Genomic DNA, 25551 nt, shown 5'->3' with positions numbered 1-25551 from the left:
TATAATATACATACATAAATGTATACTAAAGATAATTCTCCTAAAAGCCCAGGTTATACAAAAAAAAGCAAAGAATCCCTTTTTTGTCTGAAGTCAAGCCTGATACCATTATTCAACCAGGATCTATGAACATAAAGTACCCAACAACTATATCTCCATTTTTCTTTTTCAAAGAAATCTTTCTGAGTGTCATATTTGCAAATGACATACACCTGTCAACTAAGTAGTTTATAGTCTTCAGGTCAGCATGTAAAAAAGACATTTTGCAAAATCTGTGAAATTCTAATAGTGTACTGAATGGAACAGTAAATGGAGTAGCATTATATACAGTCCACAGTCACTTATATACTCAGAGACTCAAGTACTATAATTTTTGAAATCAAGATAAGAAATTATGAACAAGACTATAAGAGTCAATGAGCTCTCTTTTTCAATTAAGAAATAAAATGTGCTAAAACTGAGATTACTATTATGCCTAGTTTTCAGAGTGAATGTCGTAATTACTTGTCACCATTATTAATGCTAACACTGACAACAGCTGAAAAGGGCACTTACCATTATCACTAGTGATGAATGGATGACTCATACAGACAAATACATAAACAGGTTGAAAGGTATGCACAACATAATCATTAACCTACTAACTGAACAACTGAAGAGTGATTCAAACTAAGACATCCCCCACCACCACCACTACCACTTATGTCATATTAAACAAAAGTAAGTGGCTACTCTGGGCTCTAATATTCAAAAAGGCTGTATGATTTTATTGACCACGAAGAGATCAGAACTTTTCTAGAGGATAATCTTTTATAGTATTGTAGGTTTCACAGGGTTACCAGGAAACTACTGAGCCATCGTATTTCTTCTTTGATGTCCAATAGCACTCTGAATGACAAATATAACATTCTATTTACCTTATCTTTTTTTTTAACTGAGATACTGGGGAAATTTATGCACATATTTTTAACACGTAATCAAGAGAAAAAAACTGAACTGGGAACTGTAAGGAAAACAACTTTGCCATATGTACCCCAAAATGTAGTAAATAAACAATGAGCAGAGATATGTTTTTACTCTTTGAATACAACATCAGGTCCCTAGAGCTGAGCCACAAGTCAACAGCATGTATTATACTGAGAAAAAGAACTCACTTTATTAAGTATCAAAGACAAAATCCTCCACAAATGTCTTTTCTAATAGAAATCACCCTCACTGCTAATTTGGAATTTGGAGCAATAGCCTTTTATTAAACTGTTTACAAACAGCAGTTCATACGTTAGACTACATAATCATAATCAAGCTGAGATGACTGCATTAGCCTCAAATAGACTCAGAGAACCTCAGAGGGGATTTTTAAATACTCTTCCTTCCAATTTTACCCAAAATGCCTTGTGATGCAACTTTTTTTTGAATTTTATTTTATTTTTTATACAGCAGTTTCTTATTAGTTATCTCTTTTATACATATTGGTGTATATATGTCAATCCCAATCTCCCAATTCATCCCACCACCACCACCTCCCCTCGCTCCACTTTCCCCCCTTGGTGTCCACTGGTGTCTCTATTTCTACCTTGCAAACCAGTTCATCTGTACCATTTTTCTAGATTATTTATCTTAACTGGGAATGATAAAATGCTTCCAGAGACAGAAGTTATTTTCAAGGTTCATTTCCAAAAATTAATTCAACCAAGATCTCTCTAATTCAACTTAAAGGAAGCTGTATAAATAATGATGCTTTAAAATATAACCTATTTATCCTTTTAACTCCAGTACATAGCATAGTCCATGGCACTTAGCAGGCATTCAACAAATGTCTGCTATTGAATAAATGCATCACACCATGGACTACAAGATTATTTCAATCCTATTATGAACACATAATCTATGCAAGATAGTTTCTTAGTAAAAAGAATAAAATACCTGGTGATGGTGAATTAGGGTAAGTATTCGGTAGGCGAAAAACATAATAGATATATGATGCGAGAAGGCTGTTTCTGCCATGCTGGTCATGATTTCCTTCCAAGTTTTTGTGAAGCCGATTTATAATTGATGCCATGGCTTCAAATGATGCTTGACCTAGATTTACTTTTAAGAAGAAAGAAAATATTTTTCCAATAACTTTTTTAGACTGTAAGTTCCAAAAAGATCAAGGTTTTGCCTTCACTATATGCATTAAGTATAGTGACTACACACAGTAAGCGTATAAAGATGATATTTGATATTAATTTTATGGTATCATGATACTGTATTAACTGAAGCAAAATACTTTTCTTAAAAAAATGAGAAAAAACTAATTTTACTAATTTAACATGAAAACTATGTGGCTTTGCTTAGTGAGAAAAAAAGAATCATCAAACAGTACCCACTACTTTGTAAAACAATACAAAGCACATGATAAGTAAAAAATCTACCTTATATATAACCTGTGAGAAGTAACTTCTCATTTTAAAGATGACTCTGAGAAACTAAATACCATACATTGAGCACATGTTACTTTTGTTTATAAAATAAAAATTACCAATAAAAGTAGATTATTAAAAATATTAACTTAATAGAAAAGAGTTGATAAGCAACTTAATTGAAGTGAGTAGCTCTGTAAAAGGATTAGAAGGAAAAAAGGGTAGAAAACCAGGTTGAGGTAAGACTATAGCACATTAAATGCCAGGCTAAGTAATACCTACCCAGCTATTCAAGTCAGTATATAACAAGAATTTTGCAAAAATTGGGAAATTCTCGTAGCTCAGTGAATAAATGTATAATCCAAACAGCCATTCTGAGCAATAGCGCCTCACATTTTATGATTTATTTAATCAAGACAGGAATTTATGAACAGATAATGAGGCCAATTAAGTTTTCCTAAGAGTGGAAATATAGATAGAGTGGTCATTTAGGAGGATTAATCTATATATACTGAACTAGAAGAGAGACTAGAAAGAGAGAAACCTAAGCAGGGTTTAGCAATCCTACCTGTGTTCCTGGTTGACTCCTTTTCCTTTCCCTCATAGTAACTATTCCAAACCACCAGAGTCCTTCACAAAACTAGGTCCACTTTACTCCCTTCTCCACAAATCCTGCTTTTTATCTCAGAGTAGAAATTTATAGAGCATGAAAGTCCTGAAGTTTTTACTATAAATTTATCAGAATCTGAAACAATTTTTAGTTCCTTTCCAAAGGAAGCAGTGCTCGTCTCCTATATAAGAATGATCTATCCACCTTTTGTCCTACATGCTTGCTTCATTAATTAACCCTCTTGCAACTCTATACACATTCTCAAAGCATATAAACATGCTCAACTCTCTCCACTCTTATGCCCTAATCAACCTTGCTTCCTCTTCTAACTAAACTTCTCAAAACAGTATAAGCTTTTTGCATTCCTTTCATCATCTGCTGTTTATTACTAAATTCTCTGTAATCTGGTTTCTACTTTCACTATTTGACCAAGACTATTCTCGTTAATTTCACCAGTGGACACTTCTTCAGTATAGTAGATAAGAGTGGGACTCTAGAGTCAGTTGCTTGGGTTTGAATCCTTAGGTAAATTTTTAAGCGTATGTTCATTTTATTCATGAAATCATGAAATTCATACCTATACCTAGAGTTGTAAAGATTTCATACATTAATATAAATAAAGTACATAGCATAATTCCTGGTACGCTGTGTTGTGGAAATGTATGTTACTATTGTGATTATTTTACTTATATAATCTACAAAAATGAACAATGTTAACTTTTTTTTCTTAAAACCTTCTATGACTTCTGTAACATTACTCTCTACAACATCTCTTCAGTATCTCTTAAACTACCCTCTCTTCTCTATCCCACCATCACTGTCTTTTATCAGGACCACAAAGTTTTTTGTATAAAATTCAAGATTTCAAATCTGTCTGCCTGCCTGCCTCCAGATTTTCTCACTTTCAATCTACCTCCATGCAAAATCATCCTTATAAAAGCCAACCTAGTCACATTACTTTTCTAATTAAGACCAGACCCTTCAAAGGCTATTGATTCTTACAGAATAATAGTCCAATTTCCTAATGTGTCAAGGACCCTGCTTCATCTCCCCTACGACCAATATCATCTCTAATCACTAACCCTCCAATTCATAACTAATTACTTGTAATTCCCCCAAAATTTCCAGGTTAGTTTATCTGTTTGTGTACTACACACATACTGTTTCATTTCCCTGGGCTAGTTATTTGCCTGTCAGACTCCTACTCATCTTTAAATGCTCAACCCAAGAATTACCTCTACTTACAAGTGTCCCTAAAAAAATCTCAAGGAGTTGAATACTACTCTCCTTTGTGCCACCACTTAATACAAAACTTCTATAACAAGTTAGCTGAAATTTCTCACAAACTCAACTACTTTGCAGGATTGGATGGAAGCTGTTAGCAAAAGTAAAGGAATGAATCTTGGAAAAAAGGTAGGAAACCTGAATACCTCTCCTTCAAGAACAACTCACAAGAAAAAGAAGATAGAGATTTTGAGTCAACGAAGAAAATAATAGCTATATTAAATAGAGGATAGCAGATGAGTGAAAATGTAGAATATAAGTCATGTAAAACACAATATGATTTATCAGTTGCATGTTTTCTTAACTAGTCTATGAGATCCTTAAAATCAGAAACCATGCCTTGGTCAGTGCCTATCACTGTATGGTACATATTGAGCGCTTAATAAATATTTGGTGAGTGAATAAATAAATTTGTTTTCATAATTTGAGTAGAAGTCTATATGGCACATTTTATAGAAACAAAAGAAAGTTATCATTTTCCAGCATTAAAACAAGTAAGTAACAACGCCCCACAAAGTCAAACACAGTCCTTATAGAAATGGCAAAAAGGAATCATGGTTCTATTTCTGTAAAAGTTAGAAATGTTGAATGATAAATTTCATGATTCCCCCAACATAGGTAAATTACCTATTTGGCCAGCAATGACAGGAGGTCTAACAACTAAAAGTATCAGTTTATCAAGCAGAAGATAAAGAAATCGGACCACTGGTTCCAACTGAGATGAATTCAATGCTGCAATACTGCTCTTCAATTCATTTTCTAAGTTATTTTCCATGATTCGCATGTCTCCAATTCGGACTGGGAACATGTGTTCATCCAGAGCGTTCACCAGAGCAAAAAACTTATCAAGATAAGGATCCTAAAACAAAGAATGAACAGAGGCACCAAACAATTATAACTTCATACATTCCCCAAACTATGGACCACTGATATCTCATATTAATTGATAATACAAAAAAGTGCATATTAGTATATACAAACGTTGTTTCCAATTAAATACATCTATTCTCAGCAATTATTGTAAAGTAGCCACTTCAAATACTATTGATTACTCAAAAAAACTATTGATATTAGGATTTTTTTTTCCAGTGTGAGTCTGCCTTATTGTTTTAGAGCTCAATTATTATGGCAAGTGTGTTAGTAACTATCTGAGCCCATTTTTAATTTATTACCTCTTAGCTCCAACCAAACCCACCATCTTTTCCACATTTTGTAATTCTGGAGCTAGACTCTTCAAACACATTTGTCCTTTGTCAGCTGGCTTGTGATAGGCTCTGACAACAGAGGGTATGGGAAACAGTCTGCTAGGCTTGAGGAGTTAGAAGGGAATCTTCTTCCTCCTGTTTGCTTTCCTAATGGCAGCGAGTACACATGCATGCTGTGGCTCAGAGGTGAGGAACATGGGCAGCAGTGGTGGCTCTCACAGTTCCACAGCAGGAGCTCTCTACCAAGCTTCCTCAATACTACAGCATAGCAGGCACTGTGCTCCTGTAGCAGCGGTGTCCTCTCCTCAGACGTCTGACTCACATCTTTCAAGATCTTGCTCTAGGTTTCTAGGTTCCTTCCTCCCTTACCACTTTCTGCAATTGCTATCTTTGTTACAATCAGAATTCTCTTTTAACCCATTTAGTAGTGAATCACCTTTAACTTGGTTAACAATTATTTATTTGCAGATTTTCTCCACTCAAATTACTGGCAGTTTCTATCTCCTGACTAAATCCTGACTGCTATTATTTAACCTCCTTCTACACTGACAGAACCACAATCTTATTTAAAGCAGTAATGTGCCTGCTCTTTGAGTCTCCTTTATACCTATAGATGACCGAGTTCTGACCAATGGATGTGAGAAAAAAGGCTACTGAAACTCTGGGAAGACTTTTACTTAGTTAACAATGAAAATAAACTTTAAAAAAAGGCAGTAATGCTAAAGAACTTCACATTTATAATTTTAATACTGTTCTAATTTTATATGTTTTAAATGAATGAAAATAATTCTATTGAATTCTAACTATATATCCAGTAAATTTCAAAGTGCCTACAAGCAAAGTACAAAACATCATGAAAAACATTTATTGTCTTCAATTGATCTTTTAAAAAAGATTATAATACATGATAAAATTATATTACAGAGTTGTAAAATTTTATAAACTTTTGAGTTTCAGTCACAGGACTGTGAATGTCAGGGGGCTACACACTAGACACTTTTACTCTATTCTTCCTCTACAGTCTATAGATTCTAAATCATCTCTATGAAATATTTTGCCCCAAATCCTTCTTTGTTACATTAAGACAATACATGTATCTACCTGCCTCCATAAAAATAAAGTCTGGAGTAAAACATAAATATATTACCAACACTAGAAAAAGAGAACACTAACAATGATTACAGGATTCAAAGAAACATGAAAAATAATGTATTTGTATACTTAAGAAGATATCATGTGATATTAAGAATAATTTTATTAAGGGAAGGAATATATTTAAACAGTATACTATAATGTCAGCCTTCTCATTATCAGAAGAATAAGGTCTATAGGAAACATAAGCATATCTAACAACAGAAAAGTAAAAACTCCACTGGAGCATTATTTTACTAGGATCTACCTGCATACTGCTAAATAAAATGTATATACTACCTTTTTGCTGTTTGTTTATTTTTTTCTTGGCTGCGTTGGGTCTCTGTTGCTGCATGTGGGCTTTCTCTAGTTGTGGTGAGTGGGGGCTACTCTTGGTTGCAGTGTGCGGGCTTCTCATTGCGGTGGCTTCTCCTGTTACGGAGCACGGGCTCTAGGCGTGCAGGCTTCAGTATTTGCAGCACATGGGCTCAGTAGTTGCGGCACGCAGGCCCTAGAGCATGTGGGCTTCAGTAGTTGTGGCACGTTGGCTCAGTAGCTGTGGTGCACAGGCTCTAGGGCACATGGGTTTCAGCAGTTGCAACACACGGGCTCAGTAGTTGTGGCTCGCGGGCTCTAGAGTGCAGGCTCAGTAGTTGTGGCGCACGGGCTTAGCTGCTCCACGGCATGTGGGATCTTCCCGGACCAGGGATCAAACCCATGTTTCCTGCACTGGCAGGAGGATTCTTAACCACTGCGCCACCAGGGAAGTCCTTTGCTGTTGTTTTAAAACATGATATAGAGCACCCTGTCTTTTTACTTTCCCTACCTCACTGTGCAGAAAAGAGTTAACATAGCAAGCTTAAGACATTTCAAAGGCCTGCTTACAAGGTTGGCCCTTGGCTGGCATCTGGGAACTTGGATTTCAGGGGGGTTCCCACTGATAGGCGATTGCTCACTATACCTAAACTGTTTGTGCAAGCAATATGGTTTATGCTTAATACATGCTTTCCTTTTGCAAATCTAGGATTTTGGTATGTGTTAGGCAGAGGGTGTCTATGAGACAAGGCTATGGTAAAAACTCTGGGAACGGAGCTTTGCTGGTAGACAACATTTCACATATGCTATTTCAACTTACCCTCTATGACTCCAGTAGGAGAAAACTCTTGGAAGCCTGTGTCCTATTTCCTCTAGACTTGACCTCTTTCCCCTTACCTTATTTTGCTTTATATCTTTCACTAAAATTAATCACAGCTGTGAATATGACTATATGCTGAGTCCTGTGAGTTCTGCTAGAAAATAACAGAACTTAAAGGTGGCCTTGGAAACCCCTGCATACCACCCCTTGCCTTTTCAAGTTGGAGAACCCACATATTCCATTTTGAACACCCGCCTCTTCTCACTCTACATTTTCTCCCTGGAAAATCACATTCACTAGTACAGTTTCAGCTATCACATTTATTCTGTTACCCCCAATCCTAAACTCCTAATTAATTACAACTGCCTATAGGACATCTTCATCTGAAGTGCACAGGCACTTCAAACTCAAAAATAAACTCATTATAGCCCCATAATTTCTCTCCCTTAGTATGCTCCCAAATTTACTTCTCTCACACTTACTATTTACGTTAGAAATCACCACACACCCTAAATTCTGTGGCATTCAAGGTCCTTCATAATCTTTTACCAGCCTGGTCTTCTATGCTCATATACCATGATTTCCCACATACTTTAAGTTGCAGTCACACCAGATTAATTACCCTTCCTTCAGCAGATTACTGCCTCTTTGCACTTGCTTTTTATCAATTGCATTGTCTACCCTCTCTCTGTATGGTAAATGCCTACTCACCAATGCGACAACTCAGTTCCCAACAAAACAAACAACTCTCTCTCTGTACTTGAAAGGATTTAGTTCATATATCTAACATAATACTAGTTTTATTATAATTATTTTTGCACTTCCCCCTATTTCACTGTAAGGTACTTTAAGGGCAGGCTCTTTCCTTCACAGGTAACAGCGTCCCTGACCTCACAGAGTTTACAGTCTAATGGGGGAAAGAACCAATAAACAAAGGATATGAATGCATTTATATGTACACACACACACACACACAGTGAGAGAAAGCAAAAGTGCAAGAGCATGCAAGCGAAAATAAGAAGCAGCAAGGAGTGCAGGGTAAGACGATACAGAGTGATGGAGCTGCTATGTTTAAAAGAGTCACCAGCAAAGGCTTCTCCTAGGTAAGGAGAAGCCTTAATGAAGAGAAGTCAAATGAATGTGAGAAGGAAAAGCATTCCAGCTAAAGAAAGAGTAAATACAAAGGCTTTGAGAAGAGCTTGGCACATATGGTGATCCTTAAGAACCCTTTCCATTTGAAATATCTAAGTCTATGAGAAGTAAAACTAGCTGGATGATGGTTTTTCAACTCTAATTATTCTGTTATGTTCTAGAAACTTAGGGAAAAAAATCACTTAATTTTCAAAATGAAGTCAATAACATTTTGAAAAGCAAAATATTTGCTTTTGTTCATATTAAATGATATTTTATTGATTCCTTTAAAAAGTAACTTCCAAACCTATACATTTTTAACTGATATATAGTCTCATAAATCTTATAGCAGACAAAACTGATTTAAGTTCTAGACAAAATGTTCAATTCATTTAAGTGAAATCTGATCACAAAAATTATTAAAAACTCACTTACCTGTGTATGGATAGATGAAACAGCAACAACTTCAACATTAAAAACACCTTTGTGATTATCTACCCATTTCATGCCAGGTAGAGGAACCTATAAGATATTGAATACAATGACCACAGATGCTTAACTTGATTATGAATTCTGAAACAAATGTGAAATTATGAAAAAAATTACAATATCTTAATGAGAAAAAATACTGTGGAAATATATTGTATGCACTACAAATAAATGTAGAACTTACATTTTGTTCTTATTACAAAAATCAGTATGTTTCCTACAAGAGAAGTAAAAGGCTCAAGGAGCAAAAGGCAGAAAATACACACTCAAAATTCTATCTTCTCAGAAACATATACCTTTATATCATTCCAGATCTTCCCTTATGCATGTGTATTTTTAAATACACCCTTACATAGGTGATATATCAAACATATTATATTGAAACCTGTTCTTCACCTATTACATTGTGAATCTCTTTTCATGCCAATAAATTCACATCTACAATATCTTAACGGCTTAACAGTATCCTATTTTCTTTATTTTAAACACTTCTATTATGTTTTAATTGGGCTTTAAAATATTCATAAGCTGGGCCTCCCTGGTGGCGCAGTGGTTGAGAGTCCGCCTGCGGATGCAGGGGATACGGGTTCGTGCCCCGGTCTGGGAGGATCCCATATGCAGCGGAGCGGCTGGGCCCGTGAGCCATGGCCGCTGGGCCTGCGCGTCCGGAGCCTGTGCTCCGCAACGGGAGAGGCCACAACAGTGAGAGGCCCGCATACCGCAAAAAGAAAAAAAAATAAAATAAAATATTCATAAGCAAAGGAAGTCTATTGTTTTAAGGATTAGAAAACATTTTTTTCTGATATAAATTGCTAGCAGTGTTAATTAAAATCATATCACAAAAATTATTTTTAAAAGGGAGTACATCAGTTCTCTCTATTCTTCCTGCTGAGTATAGCTAAAAACCCTGAACATGATACATAAAATAAACATAAAGACTAAAAGGGGAGAGAAGGATGCAGACGGGCTAGGGACCTCAGGATACAAGGAACTATAAGGCGGTGTTTCCTGGGTTTTAGTTTTGCCTCATGCATCCTGGGCTAGTTGCTAGAGCAGCTGGCAACCCAGAATTGCCAAAAGAAACAGACAAACAAACAAAAAAAAAACTCCAGGAAAAGCCTGCTCCCTCTAGTGAAATGCAACAATTGCCCTAATCTGGCCAAACACAAGGAAACAAATCACAGCCCCATTCCACCTCCAGGCTGAGTGAGGGGCCTAGGTGTCTACCCTCAGCTGGCTATAATGAAGTTCCTCAATCCCTACCCCACCCTCACAAATACTGTCTGGTATCAGAGAAGACAGAGATGGGAACTGGTCCCAGTCCAGTGATAAAAAGTACCTCCACTAATTGTGGGGTCAGTGGAGGCCAACCAGGGAAAAGTAACAAGCTTCCCCCTCACCCTCACAGCCAGGGAGGTGTCAACTGAGGCCCCAAATCCTACCTCCACCCAATAATAAGCCACCTCCAACCCAACGCGGAGTGGGGAATGTGAATCTTTACCTCCACCTGGCAACAGGACCTCCCCCTACTGCTAAAACACAAGATTTATGTAAGATCTAGAGTCATAACATAATACGCAAAATGTTCAGGATATAACAAAAAATCACACATCATACCAAGAACCAGAAAAATTTCAACTTAAATGAGAAAAGACAATCAAGAGACATCAATATTTAGATACTGGACAGATCTGACAAGGAGTTTAAAACAGCCATCAGGGGAAAAAAATGCTCCACAAGCAATTACAAACATCCTTGAAACAAATGACAAAAATAGAAAGTCTCAGAAAAACAAAACAAAACAAACAAACAAACAAAATATATATATACATATATAGGAAGATAGGATTTCTTTCCCATGATTTTATATTGTTATTATATGAAGAAAATAAAACCAAATAAAGTAAGTTTCCTATTACAAAATTCAATACTAAGTAGGTAAGAAATGCAATATCTTTACGGAGGCAAATAATACAGGTATTGAAACTTTAAAAAAGAAACAAGCGCTGGTGGAGTAAATTGAAACTACTCAGCGCAAGAAACAGTACTAGCTCTTTCAACCCAAAACACTCATTTTCAGCTTTAAAAAAAAAGGACATCCAAATAAAATGTGAACACATACTTCTTTAAAAACAGTCTGCAGCATCAATATCTTCTGGGCACTTGAAGAAATGTAAAAAATCAAGCCCCAGCCCAGACCTACCTCATCAGTAACTCTGGGAGTAAGGTTAAACAAGTGGTGTTATTACAAACACTCCAGGTGATTTTGATGCATGCTAAAGTAAGAACTACTCTCTTGGGCTTCCCTGGTGGCGCAGTGGTTGAGAGCCCGCCTGCCGATGCAGGGGACACGGGTTCGTGCCCCAGTCCGGGAAGATCCCACATGCCGCGGAGCAGCTGGGCCCGTGAGCCATGGCCGTTGAGCCTGCGCGTCCAGAGCCTGTGCTCTGCAACGGGAGAGGCCACAACAGCGTGAGGCCCACATACCACAAAAAAAAAAAAAAAAAAAAAAAAAAAAAAAAAGAACTACTCTCTTAAAATATTCTAACAAATAGTGTGGCAATAGGAATGGCATAATAGTAGCAGACACTTCTTTAGCACTTTTCATGTGCCTGGTACCATTCTAAATGTTCTACATACGATTAATCATTCAGTCATCAACATAACTCAATTATTGTAGGCATTAATTATTCTCCTCAATTTACAGATAAGAAAATTCAGGCTGAGAGACTATCTTAATGAGCTCGGTTTGCCACAACAAAATGTCATATACTGGGTGGCTTAAATAACAGAAATTTATTTTCTCACGGTCTGAAAACTAGAAAAGTCCAATGTCAAGGTGCCACCATGGTCAGTTTCTGGTGGGAACCCCTTCCTAGCTTGCAGATGACCACCTTTCACTGTGTCCTCACACAGCCAAGAGAGCAAGCTCTCTGGTGTCTCTTCTTACAGTGCACTAATCCCAGCATGAGGGCCCATCCTCATGACCTCATTTAACCTAATTACCTCCCAAAGGTCCCATCTCCAAATTCTATCACATTGGGGGTTAGACAATTTAGTCCACAGCAGAATAAGAAACTCACCTGAGGTCAGTGGGAGCTGGGAGTGAAATCTTGGATATTATGTTATACTGCCTTTCAAAGGTATATGAGATTAGAAAAAAAATCAACAACAAAAAAACTTTCATAATCCCACACCCCTGTGAGAGCTAACTTTGCTAAATTTGTTGTATATTTTCCAAACTATTTCCACCCAGTTGCTGATATATCTACATATTGAGTTTGGTTGTCACTACATTATTTGTTTGTTTTTATATTTTTATTACAAATGTCCCATTGGGATATTTAAATCTATATCACTCCTCTTAACTACTGTACCACTGTATGGCTATACAAAAATTTAATTAAACAAACCCTTGGTCGACATCCAGGTAATTTCCATTTTTTACTTTTTGCTAATACCAATAATCCTATAATTTTCTTCTTTAAATTCATACAACAAATATTTACTGAAGTCTCTATACAGTTTTCTAGGTACTAGGGTTTCATGATAAACATAACGTCTGCTCTCAGGGAGCTTACTACCCATTTCTTGTAGAAAAAAAGAAAATAAGAATTTCAGATAGTGATAAGTATTTAGTAAATAAAAATGGATTAAAAATGATAGACTGTATTAGCAGTGTGGAGGAAGGAAGGGTTGAAAATTCATGGAGTGAGGGAAAGCCTCTCTGAGGAAGTGCTATTTGAAATATATGATGAAATAAATATAATGAAAAGACTCCAGCCATGAGGAGATCACGAAGAAGAAAGACAAAATTCAAAGACTGAGAGGCTGGAAAAAATTTGGAAGAAGCTGTAAGTACAGAACAAGGGGTGTGGTGGTAGTAGAAGATGATGCTGCAGAAGTGGAAGAGCCCAGGTCTTTCAGAGATTTCCTGTAGGTCGCAGGAAAAAAGATCTAGATTATATTCTAAGTACAATGAAATTCCGAAGGAACATTTTATTTTGATAATAAACACTAAATCTTAGTAATATAATGCTGAATGAAAAAAGCAAGTCTCAGAGGATTATTTATAGCATAATAACCTTTTCATTAAATTCATAAAATAAGCAAAGTAAACAATGTATTCTTTAGGCACATATATACCTCAATTAAAAAGTAGTTTTAGAGATTTCCCTGGTGGTGCAGTGGTTAAAAATCTGCCTGCCAATGCAGGGGACACGGGTTCAAGCCCTGGCTGGGAAGATCCCACATGCCGCGGAGCAACTAAGCCGGTGCACCACAACTGCTGAGCCTGTGCTCTAGAGCCCGTGAGCCACAACTACTAAGCCCACGCGCCACAACTACAGAAGCCAGCGCGCCTAGAGCCCATGCTCCACAACAAGAGGAGCCACCACAATGAGAAGCCCGCGCACCGCAACGAAGGAGTAGCCCCCGCTCTCCGCAACTAGAGAAAGCCTGCACGCAGCAACGAAGACACAGCACAGCCAAAAATAAATAAATTTATTTTTGAAAAAAAAAAGTAGTTTTACCGGGGGTGGGGGGGTGGGGGTGATTGAGATTGGGAGATTGGGATTGACATATATACATTAATATGTATAAAATAGATAACCAATAAGAACCTGCTGTATAAAAAAATAATAAAATTAAATTAAAAAAATAAAAGATTCTATGGGAAAAAAACCTTACAGAAAAATGGTCTGAGAGTATCTCAGTCAACAAAATAAATGGCCTCTCACCCACTTTATTTCTGGCCCACATAGGCTGAGATCACCATGGAATTCTTTGCCTTACCATACAGACCATTTATACTCAGTTTTATTTTACCCCAACTCTAGTACTTTTTTTAAATCATTTTTTTCTCCCTAATATTTTACTTCTTTGCTTGTTAACATCTCTCTTTGCAGCTCTACGTTTCTTATTCTCAAAATCTGATTCCTGGCTCACCCCCCTGCCCCCACCTTCCCAGAAATGATTGGAAATACAGGTGTATAACCAACTCAGAAGATTTTTTTTTTTTTTAAGTTCAGTACATGAAACCTCCAACCACATCTGGCCATTCACCATTCCAGACATTTTGGTTGGTGTTGATTTACCCCTAATATTTTGATGTTTGTAATACACTAAATTCTCCATTAATCAGAATGGAATATTCTGGTTAAATTTCTAAAGAAGATAAACTTTTTAATAAACTTTGCTCTTGCTGGAAATAAAAAAAGTAGTTTTAAGAGGCTAGTTTTCAAAACAATGTGAATGTACTTAATACCACAGAACTGTACACTTAAAAATAGTTAAAATGGTAAATTTTACGTTATGTATATTTTACCACAATTTTTTTTAAAGGCTAGCTTTTTGTAGTTAGAAGGAAGAAGAGTGTGGAATAAGGGAGGAGCACATAAGTGGTGTAAACTATTGTCAGTGTTCTAGCTCTTGGATTGGGTGGTGGATTCATGAGTGTGTATTATATTATTAAATAAAATAACAAAAAATTGAAAAGTGTAACTATCTTCAGATGTAACCACTGTTAAGTTAAAAAATATCCTATATGCTGATCTTTGCATATCTATGCAAATAGAGATGATAAACTGCCATGCTAGTCTATATGTCAATCTTGTATGAATCTTGTAAGCATGAATCTGCTTCCTGGAGCCCAATAAACACTAATCCTGAAAAGTTGATGACACTGAACTGAGATAAATTCACTAGAATACCATCACTCTGTTGAGGCATATTGGTGGCCAAGGTTTTCCCTTCACCATAAAGTTCCAACAGTATTCAACAAGAATGAGTCCAGTTTGGGACATTTTATGTCTGAGATATCTACAGAACATCCTGGCAAAGACATCATTAGGCTTTTTAATTTACCAGACAAGTAACTGGCAAGAAATGAGTGAGCAGAGATGCAGATTTAAGATTCATCAACTAGCAGTAGGAGTCAGGAGCATCTTGGTCTTCTTGTAAGTTATATACTACACCACTCTGAGAGTACTGTTCACAGAACTGCAGTCAGTGATCCTGCCTGGGAAGAGTGCTTACAGATTCAGAGTGAAAAGAACGTGAAAACTTAAGGGGGAAACACCAGAAAACCAAGAAAGTGTGGTGAAACAAAGCCAACAAAGGTTCACCTTCCTTTTCACCCAGTTTTAAGAAGAAAATGATCCATTTATCACTGAAAATTACCACTGAGTGAAATATAATAAAGCAATAGTTCACTAGTTACAGAAATTAGTTTCTCAGTACCTAAGTGTGATTATATGGCAAGCTTCATATTCTAAGGTCCAAAGAACTGTTGAAGTTAACACATATCAGAAGTTCTCTGACTTTCTGAATCAAAGAGAGCTCAACCTCAACCAGGAAAGTGAATACAAAATTGCATTAAGTAATGACCTATAAAAGTCATTTAAATATTTATCTCTCACTTGCTTTAAATTAAGCACTAAAATTAATATATACTATTCTTTAAATATAATAATGATGCTAAGAATATATACTCTTCTTTTAATATAGTAATTAAAATACACAAAAGTTTAAGCACTTAATCAGGTGGTTTAATCTCACATATCAATCAGCCATACTATGTATCTATAGTCAAATCCAAATTATCACCATATTCTTTATATATGAACATACACATTGTAGCTAGAAGAAAACCATCAGCCTCCCCTTTAGAAAGCTGACCTTGCATCTGCAAGTCAATTAAGAACAAATCCATAACTTCCATAAAATTATATTTTCTTTTAAAATATTTCCTTTTGAAATACAATGCTACCCCTGACAGAAGACTAATTTATTTTACTGAAAAGATATGTTCCTGGAAAACTGAATGAAAGATTTGGGGGTTGGGGGGGTTCTGTCCTATTTCTTTCCTAACGTCTTTATTCATTCATTTAATAAATATTCATTAACTGTCTACTATGAGCCAAGCACTATTCTAAGCACTGGTAGATACAGCAATGCATAAGAAAGACAAAGTCCTTAACCTCATGGAGTTTATACTCTGTAGACAATAAACAGATAAACAAAGATATATGAACTATAAAGTCAGTGGTAAGTTTTGTTTTTTTTTTTTGGCTGCGCCCCACAGCATGTGGGAACTTAGTTCCTGACCAGGGATCGAACCCGAGCCCCTGCAGTGGAAGTGCAGAGTCTTAACCACTGGACTGCCAGGGACGTCCCAGTGATTAAGTATTATGAGGATAAAGCAAAGGGATAAAAAGCGGTGAAGGCTGCTACTTAAAACAAAGTAATTATAGATGACTTCTCTGAAGAGGGGATATTTGAGTGGATATCTGAATTAAATAAGAAGCAGGTCTTGTGATAGATAGGTCTTGCCAGCAAAGGAAAGTACAAACGGCCTGAGATGGGAATGTGCTCTTCGTGTATGAGGAAGAACAAAGGCGCTGTGCTATATAGTCAGGGCAGAGTGACAGAGAATGGTGAGAAAGGAGGTCAGAGCGGTAGCCTTACATTGCCTTTTTTTTTTTTTTAAATTAAAAACAATACAGGGCTTCCCTGGTGGCGCAGTGGTTGAGAGTCCGCCTGCCGATGCAGGGGACACGGGTTCGTGCCCTGGTCGGGGAAGATCCCACATGCCGCGGAGCGGCTGGTCCCGTGAGCCATGGCCGCTGAGCCTGCGCATCCGGAGCCTGTGCTCCGCAACGGGAGAGGCCACAACAGTGAGAGGCCCGCGTAACGCAAAAAAAACAAACAAACAAACAAAAAAAAAAAACAATACAAATTTATTTGTGAAAACTTTTAAAGTTCTATAATGAAAAATAAATGCCACCAGGAGAACATTCACAAGACACATTTCAAATTAATGGTTACAAACAGTTGTAGTCAAAGCATTAAGAGACATTGGTAATCATCATGTAATCGTTCTCAAAAGGCACTTTGGTTTTTGAACAGTGGCTACTGATTCTTTTTTTTTTTTTTTTTTTTTCTTTTTGCGGTATGCGGGCCTCTCACTGTTGTGGCCTCTCCCGTTGCAGAGCACAGGCTCCGGATGCGCAGGCCCAGCGGCCATGGCTCACGGGCCCAGCCGCTCCGCGGCATATGGGATCCTCCCAGACCGGGGCACGAACCCGTATCCCCTGCATCGGCAGGCGGACTCTCAACCACTGCGCCACCAGGGAGGCCCCTGGCTACTGATGCTTGATTGAGATTTTCCCAATGTTTTTTTTCTTTCAAGTCACATATGTCATCATCAAAGCTGCTAATGTCCCTTGGAAAATAATATTATTACTTCACTATATACATACTTAGAGAGAAAAGAAACAGCAAGTTTGAGAAAACTATCTTTGTAATAAAAAGCCCATTTCATTCAAACTGGAGAATTTCAGTGTGAGAGAAACTGACCTCAGGAGACAGTACAGAATAAGCCTGTGGTGGTTTTTCCAGTGAGACCGGTAGGCAAAACTGCCCAGTCTTTAATCGTCCATTCTGAAGCATCGGTATCCACTTTTAAATAAAAAGGAAACAATATTAATTTAAATATGTTTGTTATAAAAGTAATTACTTGGAAAATCTGTTTTAAGAACTTGGTATGAGCCAAATTCGTTTCACATCACTAAACACCAAGGGGATTTAATTATGTAGGTAATAATAATAGGTTTTCATAATTCATCTAAAGAAGTTTCCCCAACAATATTTAAGGAGGATCACCAAAACATTATTACCAACTAACTATGCAATACTTAAATCTATAGCAGGTCCCCATTATCCAAGGGAAAGTTGGTAATAGAAAAGGCCACAAAGTGAATCAATTTTAAACTGGGGTAATAGTGTCAATGTAAATAGGGAAAGAAAGATTTGATTAGATAAGAATGTTGAAAACAAAACTAAAAAGTATGACATAAACTTATTTTCTTACATTTAGCAGAAATTCATGTCATAAGCTGAAGACAAAAGATATGTATCAAACGTTAGTTTTTCTCTTTTAGGTGAAGGCATGCCTTTCTGACAAAATTGTGATAGCACACTATGATGTATTCATCTTAGGTTTACTTTTGTAATTCAATAGTAATGATTTTCAAAAAATACTCAGGTGTTTTAATTGCTTTAATTAAGGCAATTAAAAAGGGTTTTAATTGCCAAGCGTCTCTTTTAATCATTTTACATTCAAACCATTTTCTTCCGAAGAACCCTTAAAACTGTTACATTTACACAGTACTGTTGGGTAAATATACAATAATCAGGAATAACACCTAAGTGTTTACACATGTTACTTAGTTAATTAATGACACTGGTTAACTGTATTGAGCATTTTCTTGTTATGATGACCCTTCCTAATGAACATGGGGAATCAGATAAGGAATACTCAAATAATAATGAACACCAACTATCTTAAATATTGTTAACTATTTTTAAGATCAAAGGGCTAAATATTTAACAAAAATATACTTACTGTATATCCAACAGGAGTTTCAAGAGGAGTATTTTGTTTTTGTTGACAACTAACATGATAAAATGTAAAAAGCAAGTGATGATGATCAGTTAAAGTAGCAGGGAGTTTAACCTTGATTTCTTCATGAAAATCAGGAGACCTTCATACAAAAACAAAACAAAACATCAATAGTCAGTAATGTGTTCAAAATAAACAATTATTGCATTTGTATGTTTGAGTAATTTTTAAATTAATTTCAGGATTCATGCTTAATTTTTCTTCTAGTCCAAAATATTTTTATTGCCAAACTCAAGTAACTAACCCCTACTTCCAGATGAGGGAGCTGCCACTGTTTCTGAAATTTCTCATCCCATTTTTATTAATGGGTTGAGTAATCCTACTATATGAAAATTCATTAATAATCACCACCTTGATGCTGAAATCTTCATTAGATTGGAAACTGTATAAGAGAAGAGACTAGGGCAAGGCTGTCTATATTTATAAACCAATTTGGATACATATTACATAGAAAAAATAATATGAGCTTTTATAAATGTATATCTTATAACCATACCATAGAAAAACATTTTTCTTTTATAGGAGTACAGCTTCATAGTAATACTAAATTGTATTAACCTTTTGTTAAAAAAAAGAAAGAAAGAAAGAAAAAAGGAATCTTTAGACAACTTGGTATCAAGATGGGCTCTCTATGGAATGTCTTATATCTATCATTCCATAAATGTTACCTAAACATGGACTAGTTGTGTATTGACTGACAGCTTTACAAAAAAAAACAAAAAAAAAAAGGAAAAGGAAAAGAGAAAAAAGAAAAGAAAAAATCAGGGAATCCCCATAAATTGCAATGCATCCCACCATTTAGAAGGGCTCCCAGTTACTAAGGAATACAACAAATTATCATATTTGATCAAACCAATGGCACTTGCATCTCAATATTCATTGAGAGTGGGCCTTAAGAGCATTTTTATAAGATAGCATGGCTGCTATTTATGATATAGACCTAAAAGGGATAGAACCTTAGCATCCCCATCTTCCATATTCAGTTAGTATCTCTCTGTTGTATTCAACGAAAATACATCCAAACCATATAGTTCCAACTACCTTTAAAGTGAAGCCCATCCCACCAGTTAGGGATTTTTCTCTGATGCTAAATACGTCAAATATTCTTCCATCTCAAATAAGCCTCAAAAATGCTAACAGGTGTAGATCTGATCACAGAAAAATTAAGTGGCATAAGGCTTTTAATACCTGTAAGAAAGGTAGCTAATGCTAGCCACCTGAGAATTTGATGACTTTGGTGAATAAAAGATGCTATAGATCTTATTACTGATCTCACTAGTCACCACTGAATTATGAGAAAGTTGAATTTACTAGTAATGTTAGACTGTATCATTTTAATTCTACTAATGCTAAGAGCAACATAATAAAGACCTAGCCACAAACTGAGATACTTTTAGAAAATACAACCTTCTTTATAAATATCTTTCCTGGCTTCTAGTGCTTTAGTTCATTTCTTTCCTGAAATCATATTATGTAAAGGCTCTTATGGAAAATTAAACATCTACGAGTTATTCATCAACAAGTATTTTTAATTACCCACCATTAGGCTAAGCACTGTGTTACTTTTGTGGTGGTTTTAAAGATGAACATAAGAAAAATAACCCTCAAAAATATATAATTCAGTAGAAATATAAGTGAGACACACATATATCAATAGCTATGCTATAAAGCAGGGGTTGGCAAACTATGGCCACAGGCCAAATCCAGTCCACTACTTCATTTGTATAGCCTACAAACTAAAAAATGATTTTTATATTTTTAAGTGCTTAAAAAAATTCCAAAGAATAATATTTCACTTGAGATATTAAATGAAATTCATATTTCAGGGTCCATAAATAAAATTTTATTGGAAGACAGCCATGCCCATTTATTTGCAATTTACTGTACATGGCTACTTTTGCACTACAACAGCAAGGTTGAGTAGTTGTAAGAGACCAGATGGCACACAAGGCCTAAAATATATACTATTTGGCCCTTTTTAGAAAAGTCTGCTGACCCCTGGTATACAGCATATAAGGTTAAGTGCTTCAAGAACAGAGCTGAATTGATTACTTCAAGTTTTAGATCAGGGAACTGTCATTTAGGAAGAGATATATGATATGGGCCTTAAAGTATGAGTAGGAGTTAAATTAGAGGGAATCAGTATTACAACAGAAAAAAGATCCAAGAAAGGCCCAGAAACAGGACAGCACAAGATATGCTTGGTAATGAGGCAGAAATACAATCATCAAGATGTAAAAGATGACTGTATGTTAGACAAAATAAGAAGGAAGGCAAGAATGTCTTACATTTGAGTCAGAGCAACTGGAAAAATCGTAGTACGATTAATAAAAATAAAGAGTCAGACAGAGATTGGCTTAGGAAGAGAGTCAAGAACAAATACATGGAAATTGAGAAGGCAGCAGGCACTCGAATGAATACACCTAAAAGGCCACTGAAAATACACATCTGTATCTCAGAAAGAAAGTTATGAGAGAAAATAAACAGTGTGAACAATCCACATAAAGGTAAAAGTGGTAGTATTTTCATTGAATGTAACTCTGGAAATACATATAAGATTATTTAGGGAAAGAATATTATAGAAAAAGAAGGATAAAGGCAAAACTTTAGTGTTTTGTATGGAAGGCCTATGTTTTAAAGAAAAAGAAAAATTAGAATAATTACTATTTAAAAAAAAAGTGTTCAAAGGGATAAAAGGAAACCAAGAGAGGGCCATAAAATAAAGGTGAGAAAGCAGAAAGTTTTAAGGAGGGTAAGGAAAAAACATGCTACACAACAGCACTGAAGAAAGACTTTTTTTTAAGTATAGGAAACAACTTTTGTGGCAATAAGAGATGGAGCCAATGAAACAGAAGACTGATGATGCAAGAAAAGGAATAACTGATAGAGTCACATTCTGAAGAGCCTGGATAAGATCGTTTTGATAGCAGAGATGAAAAGATCCACACGGAGGAAGGTGTGGGCCATTACCACCTTTGAAACAGAGGAAAGGAAGATCTGCATGGAGACAATTTGAGGTGAAGAGCACAGAAGCTGATAGATCTCAAGTTAGATGGTTTCAATCAACTTCATAAAGTAGGAACACTAAGAGTTAAAGCAAACAGAAAAGAAGTAGGAGCTAGAGAAAGGGGAAGAAAAGCTTAAAATAGCTACTGCCAAATGAGAGAGAAGGTAAAAAAGTGACGACAAAAAAATTTACCAAAGAACAGAGGGGCCAAAAGAAGATAAAATACGATAAAATAAATTACTGTAGCCCCATCATATGATAAAATAACATCAATTTGTGACAGCCCTGATTGGCACAATTTTGTGTTTTTTCTCCAGTAGCATTCGATAATCAAAACAAAAGAAGGGGGAGAGAGAGGTGAAGGAGGGGGATGGGGAGGGAAGGCAGGAGGAAGAGGAGGAGGGGGGGGAGCAGGAGGGGAAAGAAAGTAGAAGTTAAAGCTTATCCAGAGTTAACAATCAATTCCCAAAGAAGTAAAAGGGAAAGTCACTGAGTCGAAGATTTATTGGATGTTGCACCAATTTAACTGACTAATGAGTGCAAGCTTAGTAAAGAGTTAAGTAAAACTACAAAGTGTCAGGTAAAAATAACAGGGAAAGACCAAAGGACCAGAGGCCATAATGATAATCAATAACAATATAATAAAAATGAAAGGATCAGAGAATTTGACAGAAAAGATGTTTTGTGCATAAAGTCTTATATTTGAGATGTCTACGGAGAGAATGTGCATCTACAGGTTGAAAATTATAACTTTGATGTCAGCTGTCTTGAATTTGCACATCCAGTGCAGCAAAGCATTTGGTAAACACACTAACGTGAGTGCTAACAATGCCACTGAGAAGTGAGAAACTTTGAAAGAAATATTTGAATTCAGTACCTGTTATGATATACTACGGCTGTATAGGCTTCCTTTGAAAATTCTGAACAGCTAGATTTACCAAAGATTACCTGTAACAAATAACAGCATGTTGAAACTTTGTTGTAATAAATGCTGGATGTTTCAAATCTATGTAAGAATTTGTCTGATTTAATAACTGAGAACAATGGGCAAAATAAGCCCAATGAAGAACAATGTGCCTATAAGGTCCATTGCTTAACTGCAAATTTCTTTTCAACTATAGACCCATCTGACATTCAAACATTCAAAAAGTTTCTATCCATTATATTTATATCTATTGGGCAATAAGGTACATTTCTTTCCTTTTTCTTAAAGAAGGTAAAGAAGTCATTTTAAAATCTAGATGTAGCACATCATTTGGAATTTACATAAGAAATACGATCCTAGAATGGTGGCATATATCTACTACATAAATTGGTGGCTTCTCCACTAAAACAACAGTCATTCTGAATGTCAAATATAAATTATTTATAAATGATATTAAAATACCCTAATTTAGGTCAAGCTATGTACCCTTTAACTTCCAGTACTCCCTGCAAGCTACTAAATGGAAGAGGAGCTCCATTCTTATATTCTTACTTATGTGTTTGTTTTTTTTCAAATCCACCACATTAAAAAAAAAAATACAATACTACTACAATACTTTGGAGAAGGTTTAAAGGTAAAATAATTCAGTCTTGTATATCTGCCTCTAGAATTCTACCAAGCAATACTATGGTTAATAAGGGCAGCAGATTACATAAATGGCTTAATGATGTCAAGGTCATAGCTATGATTACTATGTGACAGGCTTACAATGTTATCTAGTCATAGATTAAACTTTTAAGTCTGGCCAGTCATCTCTACACATGCATGAATAGGCATGTGGACATGTCATCACACTTCTATCACACAACTGGTAAAACAACTCAGAGTTTATTCCTTATTCCTTATACAAACTTTATTCCTTATAGTTGCACCATCCTTAAATAAAAAGAACATAATAACAGATATCTGTGTTTCTTTTTGCAACATTTCAAGCAGGTCCTTTTATTTTAAGGGTATGCAAAAGTGTAATAATTATGACTCTCCTGTATATGTCTAATTTCATCAATTTCTAAGACTACATTACTATGTTTTTATAAAAATGCTGTTCCAGTGCCACAATTATGAAGTTTATGATTTTATCATATCAAGATTGTATGATCAAAAAATTATCTTAAGATCCATTTGGACAGTCTTCATTTTTAAAAAAATAAGCAAATACAATGTATCTGTGTTTATATATTATTTCAAACCAGCCACTCACATAAACATAAAAGCATTATATTTTCATATCACTAATAATACACAAGAGAAAGGAATGCAGTACCTTTTTTTCCCTCTGAGAAGCTATTGTTTTCCAAAAAGTAACTTATTTTCATAACATGCAATGATATAAAGTGAAAGTGTTCCTTTGACCATTTAACATATGTTTTTAATCATTCATCAACATAGACTGAGCATCAATTATCCCAAGCACTATGATAGGCAAGATACAGATATGAGTAAGACATGGTCCTTGCCCTCAAGGAGCTCACAGTCTAGTGGTCGAGATAAAGAAACAAGCATATAACCATAAAATGAAACAGCCCATAAAAGAAGTGAGAAGACACTAAGGTAGCACCAAAAGAAGGAGTGGTCTAACTGCCGATATGGCTGGACGCAGCTGGGGCTCTGTAGAGGAGGCTATATGTATGCTAAGACAAGGAAGAGTTTGTTAGGCAAAAAATAAAAACAAATTATTTTACATATACTACATTTGTCATAAGCTCAAATTCATATGGCCATTCACATATAGGATAACGAAGCCATCTATTTTCACAATCCAGCATCTTTTCATTGACTATGATTAGTACATTCATTCCTTTGGCAGAAATGAAGAGCTAGTAAAAAGCATGAAATGCTCATTCCAAACCTCAAAAATAAATTCTACATTTATTGAACAAATATTTATTCAGCATGTATTACATGCAAGGATCTGGAACAGCTGCCATAGAAGAATACAAAGATGAATAATTTGTGCTTGCTGCTATCAAGATCTATAAATGTTGATGAAACTGAGGCTACAGTGGAAAGGAAAATATATAGTTTTCTTAGTAAGTATTGTAGAAAATCAAAAGAACTTGATTCAAATGACTGCCATAGAAGGCTAAAATAAAACTCTGTAAACAGTGCACCTGTTCTTAGTACATTTTCATTCCACTAGGGTTCTTTCAGAGGCTGAACGTCTACAGTGATAGATGTGCTCCTACTCCATAAATTGAAAATCTACTTTCATGGAACCTGAATTTACTAGTGTCCCACAAATCCTAAATGACAATGTGGGCAGTCAAGAACCTCCCCAATCTAGCCTCAATCTACTATTCCTGACTTATCTTGCATTGCTCTGGCTCACTGGCAACTCACCACTCTACCTCTGTTGAAGGACATTCTCCAACTTGAATTGCTCTCCTTTCCCCGCAGTCTAGACAGATCCACTGCTATGAACATTTTAACCACCTTTGAGGCATTCTCTCCTTCCTCTGAACACCTATACCTTTGAAACCCTATACTACCAATCTTCTAATAATTAGCACATACCTTGGTTATAAATATTGGCTGCAAAATGTAATCCTTTGGGGAGATTTAAAAATACTGATATCTGCCTGGTATCCCACCCCAGAGATTATAATGTAATTGGAATGAGATTGTCTGGGCATTGGTATTTTTAAAAGCTCCCAAGTGAGTGTAAAATGTAGCCAAAGTTATGAACTACTGCCAGAGTTTCTCAACAAA

The 25551-nt window shown here is 35.9% G+C and overlaps 1 protein-coding gene across 5 annotated transcripts in view; it reads right to left on the bottom strand.

Annotated features, from left to right (window-relative positions):
• DOCK7 (dedicator of cytokinesis 7) overlaps positions 1-25551 on the bottom strand; it is a 200521-nt gene that overhangs the window by 86674 nt on the left and 88296 nt on the right. For all 5 annotated transcript variants that reach the window (XM_081224735.1, XM_081224736.1, XM_081224739.1 and 2 more), the window contains exons 16-21: positions 22735-22805; positions 18794-18932; positions 17746-17847; positions 9334-9420; positions 4924-5155; positions 1924-2088 (exon numbers count right to left, since the gene is read on the bottom strand). In XM_081224735.1, coding sequence (XP_081080861.1) covers positions 1924-2088; positions 4924-5155; positions 9334-9420; positions 17746-17847; positions 18794-18932; positions 22735-22805 — 796 coding nt within the window. The remainder of the gene's footprint in view (positions 1-1923; positions 2089-4923; positions 5156-9333; positions 9421-17745; positions 17848-18793; positions 18933-22734; positions 22806-25551) is intronic.

Source organism: Mesoplodon bidens (genome assembly GCF_964165515.1).
Source record: "Mesoplodon bidens genome assembly, chromosome: 2".
In the NCBI taxonomy this organism is placed as follows: domain Eukaryota; kingdom Metazoa; phylum Chordata; class Mammalia; order Artiodactyla; family Ziphiidae; genus Mesoplodon; species Mesoplodon bidens.
This window is presented reverse-complemented; position numbering and strand designations above follow the sequence as displayed.